The sequence below is a fragment of the Clytia hemisphaerica genome, unplaced genomic scaffold, assembly GCF_902728285.1.
Source record: "Clytia hemisphaerica strain Z4C2 unplaced genomic scaffold, Clytia hemisphaerica genome assembly, whole genome shotgun sequence".
Classification (NCBI taxonomy): domain Eukaryota; kingdom Metazoa; phylum Cnidaria; class Hydrozoa; order Leptothecata; family Clytiidae; genus Clytia; species Clytia hemisphaerica.
In genome coordinates, this window is record NW_027103812.1 from 246,976 (window position 1) to 266,799 (window position 19,824).

Sequence of the window (19,824 nt, forward strand, 5' to 3'; positions counted from 1 at the left end):
ACCCTTAAGGGCGGCACATGCCGTGAGTTAAACCACATGAGTGCCACCTCCCCCCCATAGCGTCAGCCCCCCCTGCTGGTTGGGGGGGGGGGTTACACCAGGGGGCTGGAAGTACACCACTTTTTTGGGGGGACCTATGTACTTGGGGGAGCTAAAATCTCATCACTTAACGTGATGAATAATAATTCAGCTTAATAGTTGGCTTCAATTACTCAAATTGAAGCTCATGAATCTGAAAAATTTTACCCTGCGGCGCAATATTTTTGTAGAAAGTGTGCAAAATTATTTATCTTAAACTTAGAACTGAACGCAATTTACATTGGAATAACCTTTTTTTACTGGATCAATTTTTTGAAAGTGTCTAGGGTCAAAAGTCCTGGGGGCTAACGAAAAATTCATAAATCTTTCGGGGGACTTAAAATTCAGGGGGACCTAGTTTTTGCCTGGGACCTAAACCCAGGCTGACGCTATGCCCCCCCCCCAAGTAACCTTCCCTAGATGCACATTTAGGAGATTTAAACTTGATCAATCTACACGAGTATAACACTTTTCATGTATAATGTGTATATTCCAAAGGCCTATAAAAAACAAAACGTACACAAAATATATAACAAAAATTATACCATACCCTAATATGAAATAATATAGAAAATGTAGTTTCATTGACACGGTTTTTCATATTTTGTGCGCAACTCGTAAAAAAAATTGCTCTCTGGCAAAAGCACATATTGGGTTTCATGTTTATGTTGGGTCTTTCACAATTTATGATATGTAGAACAGAAAAAGAAAAAGAAAAAGAAAATAGAAGTAACGAATTAACGAAAAATGAACCGAACAAAACAAAAAGAGCGAATTGGCTGTAGACAAAAGATACTATACAAAAAAAGGAAAAACAAAGAAGGCGATATCTTTTTAATAAAACAAGTGGTCATTAAAAAATGTAACAAAAAAATTACAAAATTATTTTCCGATATAAATTCGGATACAAAATTATCATTTACTATTATCCAACAAAATTTGCATGAAAGCATTAGCCCTGTCTAGATCCACCATTTATTTGGCTAGAAAGGAAAGTAATTGAATAAAGGTAATTAACACGAAATTATTTTAATACAACCCAACAATTAAAAAAACCCCTTTTTAACACTACTCTAGAAGTCATGATAAGGCCCATAGTAGTTTTCTCACGCTTCCTAAGAGAAAAGCGAGGGTTTATGAGAAAAGAAGTGTACTATAAGAGTCGGGCATTTGATATTTTAGGTAGTTCTCAGATGATATTGAAAAAAACTTTCATAGAACTTTGCCCTGTTAAAGGCAATTTAATATTTGATAAGGAAATTTTCAATGTGACTACAGTGAACATTTGTTTTTCATAACAATATTCTAACCCTGAAGAACACGCACGTTGAAAAACATCATCAACATCACTAGACATTACAAATAGTAATTATTAGCTTAGACAATAAAAAAATCTTACGAATTTCGACAATCGGTCCCGTGTAAGGTTCACGTTCAACTTTCTCTGGTTTCTGCGCCTGAAAGAAAAATCAGAACAAGTTGACAACAGGTGGCTTCAGATGAACTTCATCTAGTTACACGATCGTAGGCTAGCGGGAGAATATTCGAAAATGGCACCGTGCTGGTTATTCATAAAGACTAAAAACTAAAGGAAGGTTCGAGAACCAAGTCCCCTAATAGAATAAGCGACGTCATGTTTTACCTTAAAATCTTTAAAATCACTTTAGTTGAAAGGACTAATGAGAATCAATCAATAAAAACGTTGAAAATCAACATAAAAGGGGTTGCGGAACGACCGTTCCGTTTTCGCAAAGCGAAGAAATCTCGACACTAACAAATTATTTTTATAAGTCAAACTTTTATTGATAATGTTTTCCAACTCAACTCTTTCTTTTTTATAAGAATTTTATAAGAACAATACGAGGCTCAAAAATTAAATACGCCGGGTTTTGAGCAATTCAAAAACAATTTCAGGCTCAAAGTGCAAAAAAGGACAGCCAAACCTTTAAAAAAAATTTACTGGTTCTTATAAAAAATAGTGCAAGTGACAAAAAAGAACACACATGTTTCTTGTGCAATGGCTGAATGACCAACAACAAAGATATTACATTAGGCTTTAGGCTGGTAGTTTATCTGAATAAATTGAAAGACTTTTATCCCATCTTTTTGTGAGCTTTTGAAACAATTACTTAGCTCTCTATAAAACTTTTACAAAGACAAATTTATCAACAATTCAAAAATTATATTATACATTTCCCTTCAAAATTTAAAAGAAAATAGTGCGTAGTTTGAAAGATGATCTTGAGCTTTTCAGCCATTAGAACCTAGGTATACAATCTCTCAAAATGTGCTACCTCTTTATGATATCATTCACTTCAAATGTAGTATCAATTTTCCGAAAAGGAATCAGCAGCCTAGCAATAATTTCCAGTAACATATCAAGACTAGTGAGATTTTTTGCGTGATGAAATTTTGTCTTTTGTGAGTCTATTTTTGCGATATTGTGTGTTCGGCAAAAAGATGTTCCCAATGTTTCATTTATAAAATCAATCCAAACCAGTCCAAACTAATTTTTTCAAGAATCTTGCCTTGCAGAATAAAATTAAAAAACTTCTATAATTCATATAAGTATATTTTAAAAGTAATGCCATTACTATTTATTAGGCGGTTATAATAACAAGCGTTATCTACAATCTCAGGTCAAAGAGTTTATGAAAATATAAGTTGATTTGCCAGTAAAAAACACTTTTTTGTGAAAGATATCTTGTTTGAAAATATATTCGAGCTAGCATCAAAAGTAGTTAACATACAGGTACTTTTATCATTTTTAAGTTGTCTTTTGGGCTAAAGTCATCAATCATGCTTTTGTTATCACTTTATCGTACAAATATAAATCAGCATTACCATTCTAATTGATGATGATCAAGCTCCAATGTTAAACAAAAATCTCTCGAGAGTCAGCAGCAAGCGATAATGGAGGAATCAACAATCAATCAAGCCAAATCAAAATGATTCCATTTATCGAATAAATATTGAAGAAATCTTCAAAGACGAAAATAGCAACTAGTAATGAGTAATTATCACTTTGATTCTGCTTTCCAGTACAGTCTTCTCTTTTGTCTCGTAAACATTGCACGGAATAACATGGAACTGGCACAATTTATATTCAGCAGGATAGGACCATTTTATTATTCTCCGTCAATCACAATCTGTTCATACAGTCATAATACTATGTATATTTTGGTTTTATGCTGCTTCTTTGTTGTGCACGTTCACCCACCAAAACTCTGAAACACTGCTGATTCAGCCAGTCGGCCGATATTGGTAGTTAAAAGTCACCCATCACATCAATCAAGCTCGACTTCACCTGAACCCTGCCCTGAAGACAGAAGAGATGAAAATAATTATAGTTAGAGTAAAATGAAATAAACACACGACCCATATGAATAAAAATAAGCCTGTGGAAAGAAAACATGGCCATATGATATCCATGAAACACATGGCCGAGAAAAAAACATTTTGTTTTTGTGAGATGAAATCCAATTTAATACAAAAAAGTCAACACAAAGAAAAAGTGCTAATGTAACATTCCAAAGGTAGTTGAAACTATAAAGGTGAAAAAAAAATGAAGATTTACCTTTCAATGGGCCATAAATCAGTCCAAAAGTTAATGCATGCACCTCAAAACCGAAGAGATTCGTTGGTTTTCAGGGCCATCTTTGTTGTTTTGAAAATGAAACGCAGAAAAAAAGACTGGGCCCAGACATCTGGAAGAAGCGGGAAAAAAGCAAAGGAGATAAAGTTTTGGTACTATTACTATTATTTGTACAAAAGTTGCAATTTTCATAAAAGATCTTACATTATGATACTCAAAACATAGATTATATTCTATTAAAATAAGTAATTTACGAAACAAATACTTCAAATAGTGCTAAACTAATTTTAACCCCATCCAACACGAAGCAAAGTCGATATTTCACCATCCCACCGGCTCATTTTCAGAAATTTTCGTACATATACAGATTTTTTTACGCCACGCGCAGATCTAGAGAAAGGATGCTACACTCCCTATTCGGGCGCTTCGCGCCCTCAAAACGGTCGTTCCGCAAAAAATTGATTTTAAGATTCTGGTCTTGAAGCGTCGAGACGAAAAAAAACTTAGATGCCAAGAATAACAGTTCCTACTGTACCTTTTCTTTCAAGAATTGTCGTTCATAAACATATTGTGAGAAGCATTGGCGTGGAATGAATCTGCCTGACCCTCGTACAACTTTCAACTAAAAGAAGAAAAAAGAGCAAAACATAAAATGGGGCTGGGGAGAGTGATTCAATTTTAAGGTACATGATTTACTAAATTTGAAGGCATTATTTTTCGAATGAATGATTACCGTAAAATGAAAATATACTTACACCGCCGTTAGCTCGGTCATATACGACTTTACCACGTGAGATAGTGACGTCAGTTACCCCGTGACATACTTGTCCTTCGAAAATGTTGAAATCTACTGCCTTAATGCGAAAAAAGGCAAAAAATAAGATGTGCAACAATGGTACGTGTTTTAAAAACTTGTTATATCTTTATGAACTTAATGAGGGGCCTATTTAACTGCCATTGAATTTTAAGAGTTGCTCGAGTTAAAGGAGACATTTGAGTTATAGAGGTTCGAGTTCAAAATAGACTCCACTTTAAATACAAAACACTTCAAAGCAATACCTGGTGATGCGTTTTAGCGGAGATTGTTCGTGACGCTTCAGGATCCCATACAATGATATCGGCATCTGATCCTACCGCAATGATACCTTGCAAAAGAGGAAAGCAGATCAGTCATTTTTTAATGAAAATGAAAAAAAACTAGCCTTTTTTTAGCCTTGGGAGCTATAAATTCGATGAAGAAGTTTTTTTATAATAGACCACCCAGTACTACATGGAATAGAATTGCTAAAAAAATCATTCAAATGAAAGCAATAATTAAACACAAAATATTCAATTTTAGGAAAAAATTACTTCTATACAAATTAGGTGCTTTGCCCCCTCCCTCTGGTAGCTACAACACTGCAGAACTAGTACGAACTACGTTAGGATTGAAGATTTACTAGAATTTTGCTTTAAACAACAAATAAGGATAAAAGAGACATTACCTTTTTGTGGATATAAGTTGAAAATCTTTGCTGCCACTGTGCTCGTCACTCCTACAAATCGACATGCATCCATTTTGCCCGTATGCTGAAATGCAAGGATGGTAGGTGTAGTGAAAGTAAGGCGTAACGGGTTTTAAAAACTTTAGCTCCTATAGTGGTTATAAAAACAAAAATCTCTAAACCTTCTTCGTGGAAAATTTACTACATATTTGTATAATATTAAATAAAATTTATTTCTTCATCAGAAACTAAACAATATTATTTACCAGCAAACATTTTACAATGATTTCTTCCACTCTGCTCGACTTTCTTTTGAAACTTGAACTCTCAGCTTTCTTCAACATCAGTTAGCTCTTTTTTGTCTGTCAGTCTTACTTCTATCTACCTGTTCTTCCTTCAATCTGTTTGCCGCTTCAGGACGCTATATTTTGCTGCTCAATTTTACGCTTTTCAAGCCCTCTTTTAATAGGGTAACCTAATCCAAAGGGTCGTAGAACGAGGCATTTTTACAATTTATATCTTCTATAGATTTTATATTCGAAAATCATCACTCAAGGCTAAGGAGATGTTGAAATTTGTTTAGCCTTTAAGAGTTCGTTTAAGCGAAAAAGAAATAGGGAATCCTTACCACTCCTTTCTCCCAGATTACCGACATACGATCTTCGACACCTGATAAAAAATAAAGAATGCTAAAATGACCTTAAGTAAGAGTACTATTAAGCCTTGAAATCTTGTTAAAACTGTTTTCAAGACTCGGCTCAACAAGGCCCAGGGAGACAATAATATGTTCCTTTCTGGCAAAAGCATAATGTTCGCTCAAAACGGACAAGTATTTCAGCAATGAGATGGATGGAAAATGCAAATTCTCACCGTTGACACCGTTCGGGATTCCACGGAAATCGTCTTTACCCAAAGCTTTTTGGTTACCACTGAAGGTACAGTTGTCCGTTCCTGTGCAGGAGAGATCACCGCTGAAAAAAATTAGATGAAGATTGATAGTGATATTTGATATTTGATCTTCACTGCTTTTTCAAATTACAGTACTACAAAAACTTAACGAAAAAATGACAAAAATGTCTTAGCATTGATGGTTTTCACGTTCCAATAAAACGATTCTCACTTAGCAAGGAGATCCATCAGGTATTCTGGAGTGCTTGGATCAGGTCGTAAAGGTGGCCCCATCACGTAGCCTAAACATTAAAGACATAATACAATTCAATCTTGTACATTTTGGATTTTTAATAATCAACAGAACTTTCACATAAGCTTTGTATTCGAAAATAGCATAAAGCTAGAGCTAGCATTCCGCTATATCACAGTGCGCTCGGTTGTGGGTTCGACCCCCAGACGGGTTATACCAAAGATCCCAGACGGGTTATACCAGAGATCCCAAACGAGTACTTGCTGCCTCTCTGCTTGATGCTCAGCAACTTTAGAAAAACAGCTAAAGAAGGGAGCCTTCGATTCAACCTAGACTACGGTCGCAAACTCATTACCCGAAAAGCATGGTTAAAAAAAGTAAAGAGTTGTCAGAGAATAAAATGGTGAACAATAAAACGACAGATAACTCAGTTACCTTTGTACTACCATTTTATTAAAAAGAAAGCGAAAACTTAGATTGAATACCAACCTGCAGCGTGTCTCCAGCATCGATGCCAATAGTTCTTTCCATCAACACCCAACCCTGCTGCAATGGGTTCACCGAAACAAACGTAACCTTTACGTCGACTGTCCGCTACATTCTTTGCGGCCGTTTTACTCATCACGTGTACGACATAGAGGGGACAGTTCGCCTGAGAAAAATATGTACACATTCTTATTAGGGCAAGTTTGCAAGAGTATGGATTTAAAATATTGTCGAGAGGAGATTAGTGCAAGTCTAGATCTTGGTGAAAGTGAAAGCTTTCTTTAACTTCATTCACGAACAAACATCAAACCTCATCTACTTTCACTAAGTGAAATCAACCACGTTCTCTTTTCTTCTCAAATGTTTTGTATTGACTTTATAAACAATGTCATAATACCTGGTCAGCAATGACGATAGCACGCTGAGTTGCTTCTCCTTCAACCTGCAATGGAAAGGAACAAACAAAAGATATTCTTCTTGATATAGAAAAGAGGCGCGCCTCTATGCTGACAAAACAGAATCTACAAAAGAATTTCTCTCGCGCGACGCGGAAGTTTGTTTTTTCCTTTCTTTTGTTTAAAAATGTTGTAAATGGAAGAGGGTACGTAATAAACTTTGGGAATGAACAGTTATAATGAACTAAGACGTAATCTTATCAACATCTGACTCAAGCAAACTTCATTCGAAAGGATTTGGCAATGAATTTTGATAGACTATCTTTTCATTAGAGAGTTAGCTAACCATTCACCTCGGTTTTTTTGCGAAAGTGGGTTCAATCTGTTACATAACAATCTTACATCTTTGATAAATCTATCGTTGCAAAAAGCCTCATTGTTACGACCATTTTTGTTTGGTCTGGAGGGAATATCCAAAATAATACTTCAAATTTACAGCATCTTTTAAGCCAATGCTTGTTATTTAGACGGGACTAGGTTAGCTATATTTCAATGCATACATCCTACCTGTTCTGGACGACACATTTCATGGCCTTCTGGTCCTGTGATTCCAAGCTCGATCATCTTCTCTGCTTGCTGTACGGTAAAAGAAAACAATGGTTTAAAATAAGAAAAGAAATAGAAGTAGGGCAGTCAGCGCTGGAGGTAGTCTTTCAAGGTTTAAACATGATCATCACTTACATTGCTCTAGTTTCACTGTAAAGAAACCTATTTTCGTAAATCCCACCTGGAAAGCGTGTGTTTCTTCTTAAAATTCCTATCCGCTTTTTCCTCCTTGATCCTCTTTTCGGATCGCCTGCTAATTGGAGAGTTCAAATCATATAAACGTTGGTTAAAGATCGGATGACACTTCGTAATGACTTACAGCTTTGATGAGGTCACCATTCTCTGCGTGAACTTGAGCCATTGCACCATACTGTCGACATGCTTTGAAACATTCGAACATTTCATCGTCTCTCAACATCATGACATCTTTGTACGCCATGAATACTTTGAAAGAGTTGATACCGTGGTTGGAAGTGAGGTCTTTCATCTCTGCAGATACTTGTTCACTCCACCACGTGACAGCCACGTGGAAACTGTAATCGCAACATACTGGAACAAAGATGGACGGAAAATGTATAAAATAATGTTTCTTTTTAAGATGTAGGCTACACCTTTGAAATTTTGTTCTTAATCGTGCTTAAAAGCTGACGAAAAATGTTTTAGATTTTAAGTAGCTTTCTGATTGTAGAAGTCGAAAATTTGAAACTGGTCGTGATGTTCGTGATAGATGCCAAGAGAGAAACAACGGAGGAAAAAAGGACTGACTTTTTTAGGTCCTTTTAACATTCGAACAGTAGACAAAATCCTTTTTACTTTCAAATCAACAAGATCAACAGAGTAGAAAGTCACCTTTAGGGTCGGCCCATCCACGCCACGTGTTGTAGGCCTCAACGAGTGATTTCCCTTTCTGTGGAATCACAAAATCCACTAAAGTGAGAAGAAATCATGACATGATAAAGAGAAAGACATGCAGTTATCGTAGCAAAACGATGCATATTGATTAATAGTAGCAGTAAGTCTGCAACCGCAGTCGGAGGCGACCCGAAGGCTCCTCTTTCGAAAGAGATTGATTAATAGAATACCATAGTTTCTAGGTTGGGGGGTTCAAGACCCCCCTTAGGTAAGAGGACCCCCCCTTAAGTGCTAACCCCCCTTAGGAAATTAATTTAAAATTTCACACCCCCTTGCTTTTGGTTTATCAAAACCCAAGATCCCCCCCTAAATGTAGGGAGGGGTAGAAACTATGAATACGTATGACATAAGAAGCTTCTCCCGACTTTAACCCACACTATCAATAACAAATAAGGTATCCTTTTATAAAAGGAGAAGGGAAAATATACTTACAAATCATAGTGGTTCCGCCGGCAAGGGCGGCTTTGGTTCCGTGGTAGAAATCATCGACTGCTACTGTGCCCATGAATGGTAACTGCATATGAGTGTGAGTGTCAATACCACCTTGTATGAAGAAATGGGAAAGCTATCATGGGAATGGCCTGAGATGCTTCACAAAATAGCAATTTTAAGTTTAAAAAAAGCTTTTTTCTTCCATTGTTCACTGGAAAGATATTCTTTGGGATGTTCTTAACAACTGTGATCGAGAGTTGATGGCGGATCTGACTCGAGCTTTGTAAAATCGATCAGTTTCAAAACTTTGACTTTATGAAACTTGATATGACTTTTGTTTGATAAGAGCCCCTCTTTACACAAATTTCATTACCTGGCATGACGAGCTTTCCAGTAGCGTCGACAACTTCACATCCTTCAGGTGCTGGAATTCCCTCACGAACTTCTCTAAAAGTAGAACAGAAACGAAGATACACATTAATAGTGTTTCTACCGTCAGCGATGAAGGAATATTATTTCCAAGCGCCTACAATAAAGTAATGCCATCGTAGCTACAATACGTCCCCATAAAGTACCCCTTTTCTAAAACCTAAACAGGAGGGAACTCTTTCGATATTTTTCGAAATCTCAAAGGGGAACTAACTCCTATGAACACTATAAACCATTATGAAAACGAAATAACCTCAGCCAAGTCGCACGTGTTAATGCTCAATCATCTCATATTTAATGCATTGTTAGCCACTGATTCATTATAGTAAAACAAATAACCTACTTTATTATTCCATCCTCGATGTAAACATCAGCACGAAATTTGCGGTCTTCATTCACTACGCTACCACCAGATATCAACAGTTTACTCATTTTCTTTCGTTGCTAAAAAGAAAAACCATTTTTATAGTTATAGCAAGTTGGTTTAGTCTCATTTGCACATGTTACCACTACTTTTTTTCTAGTAGAGAGGTTGAGGACCAAGATATTTACGACATGATCACAGGAAAACTACGACACAAGTTTATTTTATCTACGGTCTAAACCATAAACCCAGTCGGACTGGAGACGGCATACCAACATTTTTCTAGTCTGAATGGATAAATAATATTTTCACTCTTTCCAGATTTATATTACCTGAATTTGGCAATTTGAATTCATAGAAATCGTAAACTTTATACTAGTACACAAATTCTTTAGGACAAAATATCATTGCTAAACTCTCTTAACAACTTAAGTATTAACTTGGGCAGCACAAGATAGTAAATCGAAACAAACATTTACAATATTCAGAGGAGGTTGAGACGCTTCAACTGTTACAATGACTTTCCTTAAGAATGTATTCCTAGCCCTACACAACGCAATGTTTTGATAACTTTGTTGCGAAAAATGAAGTGTCTGTCTGGTACAGGCTGTTACAATAGAATAATGGCCAGTCTTGGAACTAACGAGGAATACTAGGAAAAGGTGCATTTTCGGAAGTTGACTAAATACTACTAACAAAACACCAAATTCTTGGATAAAGCTAATCTAAAAAATACGCAAATCTAAAAATCATAGTAAAGAAACACACACATTGAAACACTCAAAAATTGTATAAAAAGGAATAGTTTCATGAACATTGAACAACTAGAGATTGTGCTCTCTTGTTTTGCACACGAATTATTGCATTCTAAGGCGCACATCAAGGGTAATTATCAAATGAAAAATCAATTATTCAAACCATCAAAAAAGCGGAGATTGATTAGATTAAAAAACCATCTTTTTGCATGTGGTTTACATTGGCCAGGTTTTTAAACAATTTACTTTTTCATTAAGTATGATTTGGAAAGGTACTTCAACAATTGAAAGGCTTGAGAACTAATGAGGGTAAGACAAGGGCTCGCCTCCCCTGTGTTTCCCCGTGAGAAAAAAAAAAACAGTAAAAGAAATTCAAGATTTAACTTAAATTTGTGTTGAAAGTCAAAGATTAGACGATACAGTGTACGTAAAAAAAACTGAGAGTTAAGTAATTTTATTGCTGTTATAAAAAAAGTCATAAAAGAGCATTAAATTATTAAATAATTGAGATGATAGCTTATAGCATTGTCAAATCAATGCGGTATTCAGTATCAAAAATTCTAAATTCTAATGTATGTCCGAAACTTTTGAAAATTCGTAGGATATCGAAAACAAATTTTTCCGTCACCCAAATCCACAGTTTAAACAAGTTCCACATTTAAAGCTTTATGTAGAGCAAACGAACAGATCGTCACTATAATATCTCACTTGTACTTATATTCGTGATGTCTGTTTCCAACAACACAAGGAACACACAGGAAAACATTTATGACATTGTTCTGTGACATCCGAGCGAAAAAACACAAATAAAAACAACCAGAAAACAATACGATAACATTCATACAAAACACAACATGCACATACAGACATCATACCTCGTCACAGCAAGAAATCTCACTATCCACCATCATTGAGGCTTTTTGCTCGTCACTGCCACTCGATTGCACCGACATCCGGTCAAACACATCTTCCATTGAGTCTATTTCACTTGACAGAGAATCATGGCGTCCTGGATCCAAGTCACATAATCTGTATCCTAAGCTCAAGGAAATCGGTTCCGAGCGATGATGCGAACGGCCGCCTGATTCGCTAAAAGAGCGACCGAACGGTGCAGGCGGGGGAGGAGTGCTCTCTGGTAGGTTATCTGAACCATATGCCAAGTTGGAGAAATAAAAATTCTTGTAAGCATTATGCTTCAGTTGTTTCTTTTGACGGCGTTTATCTCTCTGTTCGCTTTGGTACGTCAGTTTTTGCAACTCTTTTGGGGAAGGTGCAGGCGGTACACTATCTTGGATGGCGCTTCCATTGGGCGTAAGGAAATCCACCCTCGCTCTTTGTTCTTCATCCAATAGCTCCCTCTCTTGTTTGTTCTTCTCTGCATTTAAAACAGACTGGTAATAGAACTGTCTGTGTAATTCTGCAGCGTTCGGTTTTTTTACTCTACGTGGGAGATCCGTATCATCGTGGTACTGCTCCGTATAATTTAAAGATGGATCGGAAAGAGTACGTTGTCTACGGAAATGCCATTTGGTGGGTTGATGGTCGGGGTCTGTGACTGGTAATTGAATGAGACTATTTGAGATTAAACTCTTTTTGATTTCTTGAAGTCTCTCTTTGAACAATTCTTTATTTTGTGTAAGCCCGTAATCGGAGCGAGGTGCAGTGAAGCCGAGTTTCTGAGCTGGAACAATTTTCTGCCGACATGTTCTTTGAAGCTTGAATGGTGAGGTCGGGATGGGTTTGAGGTTTTCTTTCTCCATCGTTTTTTCAACACCAAAGGGTGGATCGTGAACGGTCGAATCTCTAGGATAGTATCTCTTACTTGTTTTCAATGGTATTTCACCGAACGGATCATCGATATCTTCGTCATCTCCGATATGAAAAGAAGTGTTGTTCTGTGTTTTACTAAACTGTTTCAAAGCATTACGTGAAGGTTTGTAATTGGCATCTTCGTCGCCGATTTGAAAAGTAGCGTTTCTCTGGTCTCTATCAGTGTCTTTCTTCTTGAGATTTCTGTTGAAAAATTCCAAGTGTAGCAAGTCACCGTTTAAACGTCTCTCCAATTGACTTATCATAATTTCTCGTTGTTTTTATCACTTATACATAGAATATTTGATCACAGTAGAACAATGAGAACGTATTGTCTGTGCATTAAGCTGAAATATTCATTTGCAAGCTCTGAAGTTCGTGTTAATCTGATTTGACTTGTCAGGTGATTATAGTGCTTATTATATCAAAGCTTTTTTTTCCCACTTTTTTGAAATTGATATGTCCAGTTATAGTGTCCTTCTGTTAAGATTCTGTAGCTTTTTGATGGTGATAACTCTTGTATACGTTGGAAGTTTCGTATAAAACATCAATGGTTCTATATCTCCTTAAAAAAAGTCTGGTCGATATGAAAGGCTTCTTCTCCCAGAGTTACAAAACAAAGAACTTCTAAGAAAAGTTCAAGAGTGAATCTCAAAACAACCCAGCTCTTACAGCTCCAAAATTTATCCTCAAAGCTGCGAAGAAACGATCAGCTAGCAAATTAAAATGATAATCTTTAACGCGTGTAAACTATGACAATCACAATCAAAAATTAAAACAAACTTTTCTGCTCTCTGTCTTGAATGGAGATACAACAGAGAGATATTCAAAACTCACATTCAGTTTAATTCTTCCTCGGTCAAACAACTGTGTACAATTTCATTTAGCTAGATTTTGAATGTACACGAACTGCAAGAAACGCTAAAATAATTGAAAGAAAATCTTTGAAGACGCTATAATTGGAATTTAATAAATGTTAATTTTTTCAAACAATTATTATACTTCAACGGGCAAACATGATTTTCAATCAAAGATGCCATTATTATGAAGCAATCAATGCAATATTTACTTTTTTCAAGAACGCTGATTAATTTTTCAGAATTACTCGGTATACAATTTCGAATCTTTAAAATAATCATCAAGAAAGATTAATAAAGTACTGCTATATGTGGTGATTGATGTGAATAATAACAACAACAATATTGTTGAAAACCAATCTTCAAAAATGAACCCGAAAGAGCAAGCATTTTCAATAACCTACCCCAGAATATACCTCTAATTGTAAACTAGAGCAAGAATTCTGCACTGTAACCTATTATCTTAGCTGAAGAAAACTAGGAAGAACTGGAACATCAGGACTCTAAAAAGAACCATAGTTGTAGGCCAACAAATATTCTTTATGTTACCTTCGAAACGGCTTTGAATTTAGCATCATCCCCAAAATTATGTAGCCAGTATGTTAAAAATAAGGCTTAAATCTCTTATAGCTACGTTGGCCTGGACAGCAGTGTGGGAAAAGGGGAAAAGCGAAAATAGCAAAAATAAGCTAAGCCTGTATGTGAGAAACTTAATCAATTTTGACATGAACGTAAATAAATACCACACAGAAGAATCCGAATGTATTGGCATTGGCTCCAACCTGCCCCAAAGTTTTTGTGACAGACAGACACAGACAGACTAGACGTTCTCAGATTCTAGCTCAACTGAAGTTGAGAATAGGCAGACACTGTCCTGATATGAAACATGTGTCTGATATGAAACGGGAACACTTATGTAAAAATAAAACCATTGAGCTTCGCATAATTTCAAACTTTATGCCATAGATAATAAGCCAACCTATTTCAACAGTCTTTGGACAGAGATCGAGCCAAAGGTAAAGGGATACAGAAGGATAAAAACATTGGGGACGGATGGCAAATTGTCCAGAACTATTGGAAAGGTCATGAAAAATCGATGGCCAATAATGGTCAATTAAACTTTGACCATTGACTACCTCATGCATCCTGTGACACTAAAAAGGCTACATGAAACTTAACGCTTCGCAGCAGCAGCTAAATTAACTAGACTCGTAGCGACCTTTTGGTAAATTTTTACCAGTCATTTACCGGCTCTTAAAAGAGCGTCTAAAGACCGGTCCTGTTTTCAGGTAAATCGTTTGGGGAGTCACAAATGACCAACTTCACAGTGCTGCAACTTTATATCTATCTAAGTTAATTAATTTGTTTACCCTGATGCAAACAAAAAACTCACCGGTTTCGTGAGCTGACTCCTTCAGTTTGCAACGTCCCTCTTGGTCCGAATGAACCGACGTGCAAAATTAAAAACTAAATTGCTTGCTAAATTTTGATTAATTTTTACCTTTATTTTATGATGATCTAAGATCAAAGAATCACTCATGTGAGAATGATTATTATAATAGCACAGTTTTCTTCATTTTTAATTTTCATTTTCCGATATTTTTTACCTTTTTCCTATAGATTATGTTTCACTCAGACTGTTTATTCTTTCAACATGCACAAAAAACTGCTATCTTATTCGAATTCTATCAAAGACTTAGTCTCACTAAGGGTGCAAAGTTAAAAAAGTCACATCACACCTGTGTCAGCTTGCAACTTTAGTACCCCCTAAAGAGTTTGCCCAACTCTAATAAGAGAGTACCCGCTGCAACAAGGAAATAAGACTGATTTTCAAGGAAAAAAAGCAGCCGTAATAATACCTAGAAGTCAATTTCACCTGACCAAAATCTGGAAAGTGGATAATATAACCACCCCAACACAATTGTATATTCAGTCTTTCTAGCTCTTCATACAAAATTTGCAGGAAATGCATATTTGGACTTTGTGTATACCCAATGCTGCATGTAAGCCTTAAGCTCAAGTACTGGAAAAATGAAGTTTGCAAGCTAATGTAACATAGAAGGTCTTTCAAATTCAGTATGTGAATAGATCAATAAAAAATGCAACTTTTCTATTTTTCCATGCTTTTGCAAATGCTCCAGAAATAAAAATAAAGGGATAATTGATGATAATTGAACATTATCCACTGATCTACCATCTTCTACTGGGTGTGCAAGAAATAAGTTACCCTATTTAAAGCGGAATTCCTTGAAATCTACGAATTTCTAAAGAATCAAACTGTTTCTATAATAAAGAGGAAAGATAAACTTAAACTTTGATGGGTCTGTTATCAAATTCGCTCCACTAGATCAAAAGCTATGCAACAATGAAAAATAAATAGCTTTCTGAGATTGCTCATGAGCTAATAATCGAGCCCCTATCTAGGTCTGCAGATTGAAAAATTTCATTTACATACTGAGGGATGATATCGTTTTCCAACCTCTCTGGTCATTCAAATTTCTAATTCAAATTTAATGAAATTAAAGGAGCTAATTATATAAAACTTACCACATTTTCGTTTAATGCCACATACAATGTCTAACTCCGTACAACTCCGCAAGCAGCTACTGGTCTTTTTAATGTTTTTAATGTGAAATATAAATAAAAGTTTTTTGAGAAAGTTGTTTAAAAAAATTACTTTCAGACCAGATATTGCTATAATGGAATGAGACACAGTAATGTTGGCATTAATGATTTACGGTAAATAGTCAAGCTAATCAAGTTTATGAAACTCAGAACACAATGACGGGGGTAATTCTTAGACGTGAACTTAATACAGGAAACGCATCCGCCCGCATTAAAACATATCAGAGGGGATACCGTGCAGCCTTCATCCTGACTACGAAAAAGGTCTATATTAGGTACAATTTTTATAACAAAGAATGTTGCAGACTGCCATTGTGACACTTCATTGCTATGTGATGTGTTATGAGAAGGGGGTGTAGGGTGTAATCTGGCTCTCTCCCTGTGGTCGTACCAGTCAGGTAGGTAAGGCAGTAAACAGGCAGTCACACAGAGGCAGTGTTTGGAATATTATTGAACATGTATTCAAACCGAAGAAAAATAAAAAAATACTTTTAAATAAATTAATTTGAGTGAAAATAAGAAAAATCACTCAATGTAAGCCTAGTCATCAAATTGATGGAACAAAGCTTGTACAAATATGCATGAAAAATGTATAAAATCTGATTGAAATTGTGGACAAAGCTATGTAGAAGTATATTATACTGAAGTATAAAAAACTAAAAATAGCTTACCAGCTTGCTAGTATGAGAGAAACCAAATGCAGTAGGAAGACTAACTCTACTGCATGCAAGAAAATGAAAATGTGAAATGCAATTTCAGAATTCAAATTTAAAAGTCTAGTTGTTGACTCTTTTACTATGACTTAATAAGAAATTACTATCCTAGCTCCCTGGCAGCCATTTCTAACATTCCCACCAAAAAGCAAAGTGGACAATGTTCAGAAAAATACAGGGGGCACACAGTTAGTGTACTGGATTAGTGCCCAAAATGTGTACTTTCTTGACTCTGAAATTATTTTTGGGACCACCACCCGTTTGTACCATGGTACTAACTTGTAATTTATGTTCAAAATAGGTTGACCACACCTTATAGCTTGTTATAGTCTGTTATAGTCTATCTTAAAATCAGATACTTAACATCAAATACAGTTATCAACAAACACCAAATAAGGTATCCTAGTGTAGTGGTCAATGGCCATGGCTCCTGTGTGGCCAGTCGGGGTTCGATTCCCTGCTTGTGCTGCAATGATTCGCTTGGCAAGTGAATGTACCTTTGCCCGGGTCAACCCATGCCAAGTGAGGGAAATTGGGTAGATAGTTAGTTGGCTGTTGAAAAGTCCGCACAGGGAAAAGGGAGTCACGCCCCTCTAGTCAAGTCCTTCATGTAAGTGGAGGGCTTGTTGTGTCCGCGCCTGACTCTCGGCCAGTCAGGTACTGAAGCAAACGAGTCATAGTCGGTAAAGATGTCATCGCTGTTGCAATACGGTCTACTATTTTTTTAAACACCAAATTCACCACTCTGACTTTTCTGAACTTAATCTTCTTAAAATTTCTGATCACATTAATCTACTAAATATAACTTTCTCATAGGATCTTATCTGACTTTTCTCCAAATTAGACTCAAGAATCTTTTCTCTCTAAACTTTTATCAACATAAGCAAAGAGCCAGCTGGAACCAGAGGGAAATTAGTGCTTATTCTTTTCAGGCCTTATTCCAAAACTTTTATGTATGGCACAGAATCTATCACCTATAGTATAGTACCATTGTCCAATGGAATGATTTTTACAACATAATTTTCCTGCCTATCCCTTGGCTGACTTATCTGCTTGTAAACTTAGGATAAATTTACACAAATTATATTGTATCTGATTACTGATTGCTTTGATTGAGTATGGACGGTAAAATGTAAAATACAAAATTTTCTCTCCATTCTAGAATTGTCTATATATAACAATAGCTGTAGTCTGTCTGTATGTTTGTTTTATGTCTGTGTGTCACGTTTTCGCAAGAAATGTTTTTGTTCTAGATATAAGTTTGTTTTGATTGATAGATCAGATAGAGCTGATTAGTTTATTCAGCCTTTGTTTTGAAATTTAAGGCCCATTTACGTTTTGCAATTTTAATTTCTGCCTTGGCTTGCCCGCCCCTTTGTTTTTCTCTTTTCAAAATGTAAATCAAAAAAGTTAAAATTGTCAAACAACAACAGCATTCAAAGTGCGATAAAAAGCAAGAGAAAAATTTGTCCACTCCTATGTCTTTCTTCATATAAAAACATTCAAGTCATTGTTGTTTACAAATTTTGTCAGTACTTTTATGTCCCTTTAAACTTGAAAACTTATGACAAGGGTTTAAAAAAAGCAATATACTGTATACCGTGAGAGTTCCTAAATCCGACACCCCTGCCTAATTCCGACCCCCCAAATAACTGCTTTGAAAAAAAATCCTATGTTTACAAACATTCCCTCTCCAAGTTGAATGATAAACTATTGCTAAAACTCTCGAAACAAAACATCTAACAAGATAGCTGTAATGTCAAGATGTCAATTAATGTAATTAAAAATTGTGAGTTATGTAAAAATAATTACCTTTTATTCTGGATCAGTTGCTCATGTTTAAAACGATAACAGTTTTGTAATAAAAGTGACTTGTGCGGGAAAAATACGAAACAATTTGGGCTGGTTTCCATCAAGAAGTTGATCATTAAGTTAAACTAAATTAATGAGGCGGCAACTATCAACGCCCTCTTTACCACCCATAAGTCCGGATGTTTATTTACGGAAGGCCTGCAATCAAGCCAAGTCCCAGTGTAAAGTAATAAAAACCAGGCTTGATTACGTAACGTTTCAAAATGAGCACGCTCGTACACAGACCCTCTTTTATATTTTTGTGTGCTTTGGAAAATCAAAACATCTCATTACTTTTTATGATGCTGTTACTACTGTTGTCATTTATATGACGTTGTGCATATTGCAATAAAAATATATGTTTTGTTATAATGAGGAATTATTGTTATTTGGTTCAATTGGTTCAGTGTATCAAATCTCTCAGTTTAGTTGACACTTTGGTATCTTTGTTGCGTCACAGCGAAAGGTTTGTTTTTATTTTAGTTTGTATCTTTGAAAGACCCCATCGGATTTAGGCAGGGGTGTTGGATTTAGGACCTCTCACGGTATATACCGGGTGCGTCAGGAAAAACTTTGGACGTTTGGTGAGCCACTAGGACCGAGCAAAGTCTTTTTGAAACTCAAAACCACTTTTATTAGAAAGAGGATAGTCTAACTTAAATTTTGAGGTATCATTCATTAAATTTGAAACAAAACTTTTTGAGATATTGCTATTTGAAGCTCAAAATTACTTATCAAAAAGAGCAAAAATGCATCAAAAACAGGTAATTAAATTTGTTCTCTTTTTTTCTATCTCTCTCTTTCTCTTTTGTTCTGATGTGCACGTTTTTAACGATGTCATTAATGTTTCCACTGGGTAATAAAACATACCAGAGCGGGAATTTGTAAAACAACAATTAAAAATTTTATTTTGGTGAATTTTTGAGAGAATCTATCTGTGAAGAGTGTGATGTATGGAAAAAAATCTCTCTTTCTCAAAATGCCGCGACAACACTGTCTATTGTCACAACATTTTAATTACCCATTTTTGACGTTTTTTTACACTTTTCGAAAAGTGAATTTTAACTTCAAAAGCTTATAACTTGAGAAATACTTTACCCAACTTAAAAAGCTATACCTCAAAATTTAAGTTACACTATCCTCTTTCTAATAAAAGTGGTTTTGAGTTTCAAAAAGACTTTGCTCGGTCCCAGTGGCTCACCAAACGTCCAAAGTTTTTTCTGACGCACCCGGTACATTAGCCTGGATATCCAAGCTCAAAATTTAAGAAAAAACAAAATTTACCTCAACAT

At 35.7% G+C, this 19,824-nt stretch overlaps 1 protein-coding gene across 1 annotated transcript; it reads right to left on the reverse strand.

Annotated features, from left to right (window-relative positions):
* Positions 1-547: 547 nt before the first annotated feature.
* LOC136806629 (dihydropyrimidinase-like) lies at positions 548-12,821 on the reverse strand. Its single transcript, XM_067063216.1, has 18 exons — positions 11,553-12,821; positions 9,902-10,002; positions 9,503-9,576; positions 9,130-9,240; positions 8,635-8,712; positions 8,105-8,334; positions 7,747-7,815; positions 7,182-7,226; positions 6,788-6,950; positions 6,278-6,347; positions 6,028-6,128; positions 5,786-5,826; positions 5,158-5,242; positions 4,733-4,818; positions 4,429-4,527; positions 4,209-4,295; positions 1,478-1,535; positions 548-1,061 (listed from the first exon to the last, which is right to left on the reverse strand). The coding sequence occupies exons 1-18, from the start codon at positions 12,750-12,752 to the stop codon at positions 1,054-1,056; spliced, it is 2,706 nt and encodes a 901-aa protein (XP_066919317.1). The 5' UTR covers positions 12,753-12,821; the 3' UTR covers positions 548-1,053.
* Positions 12,822-19,824: the final 7,003 nt, after the last annotated feature.

Bases quoted from the DNA above. Each gene is read 5' to 3' on its own strand.
- LOC136806629 (XM_067063216.1), bottom strand. From the start codon at position 12,752: ATGATAAGTCAATTGGAGAGACGTTTAAACGGTGACTTGCTACACTTG. The intron at 8,713-9,129 runs GTAAGTATATTT...TTCTCACTTTAG, and splicing joins CGGCGGAACCACTATGATTT to TGGATTTTGTGATTCCACAG. The intron at 4,819-5,157 runs GTAATGTCTCTT...CTCTTTTGCAAG, and splicing joins CAACTTATATCCACAAAAAG to GTATCATTGCGGTAGGATCA.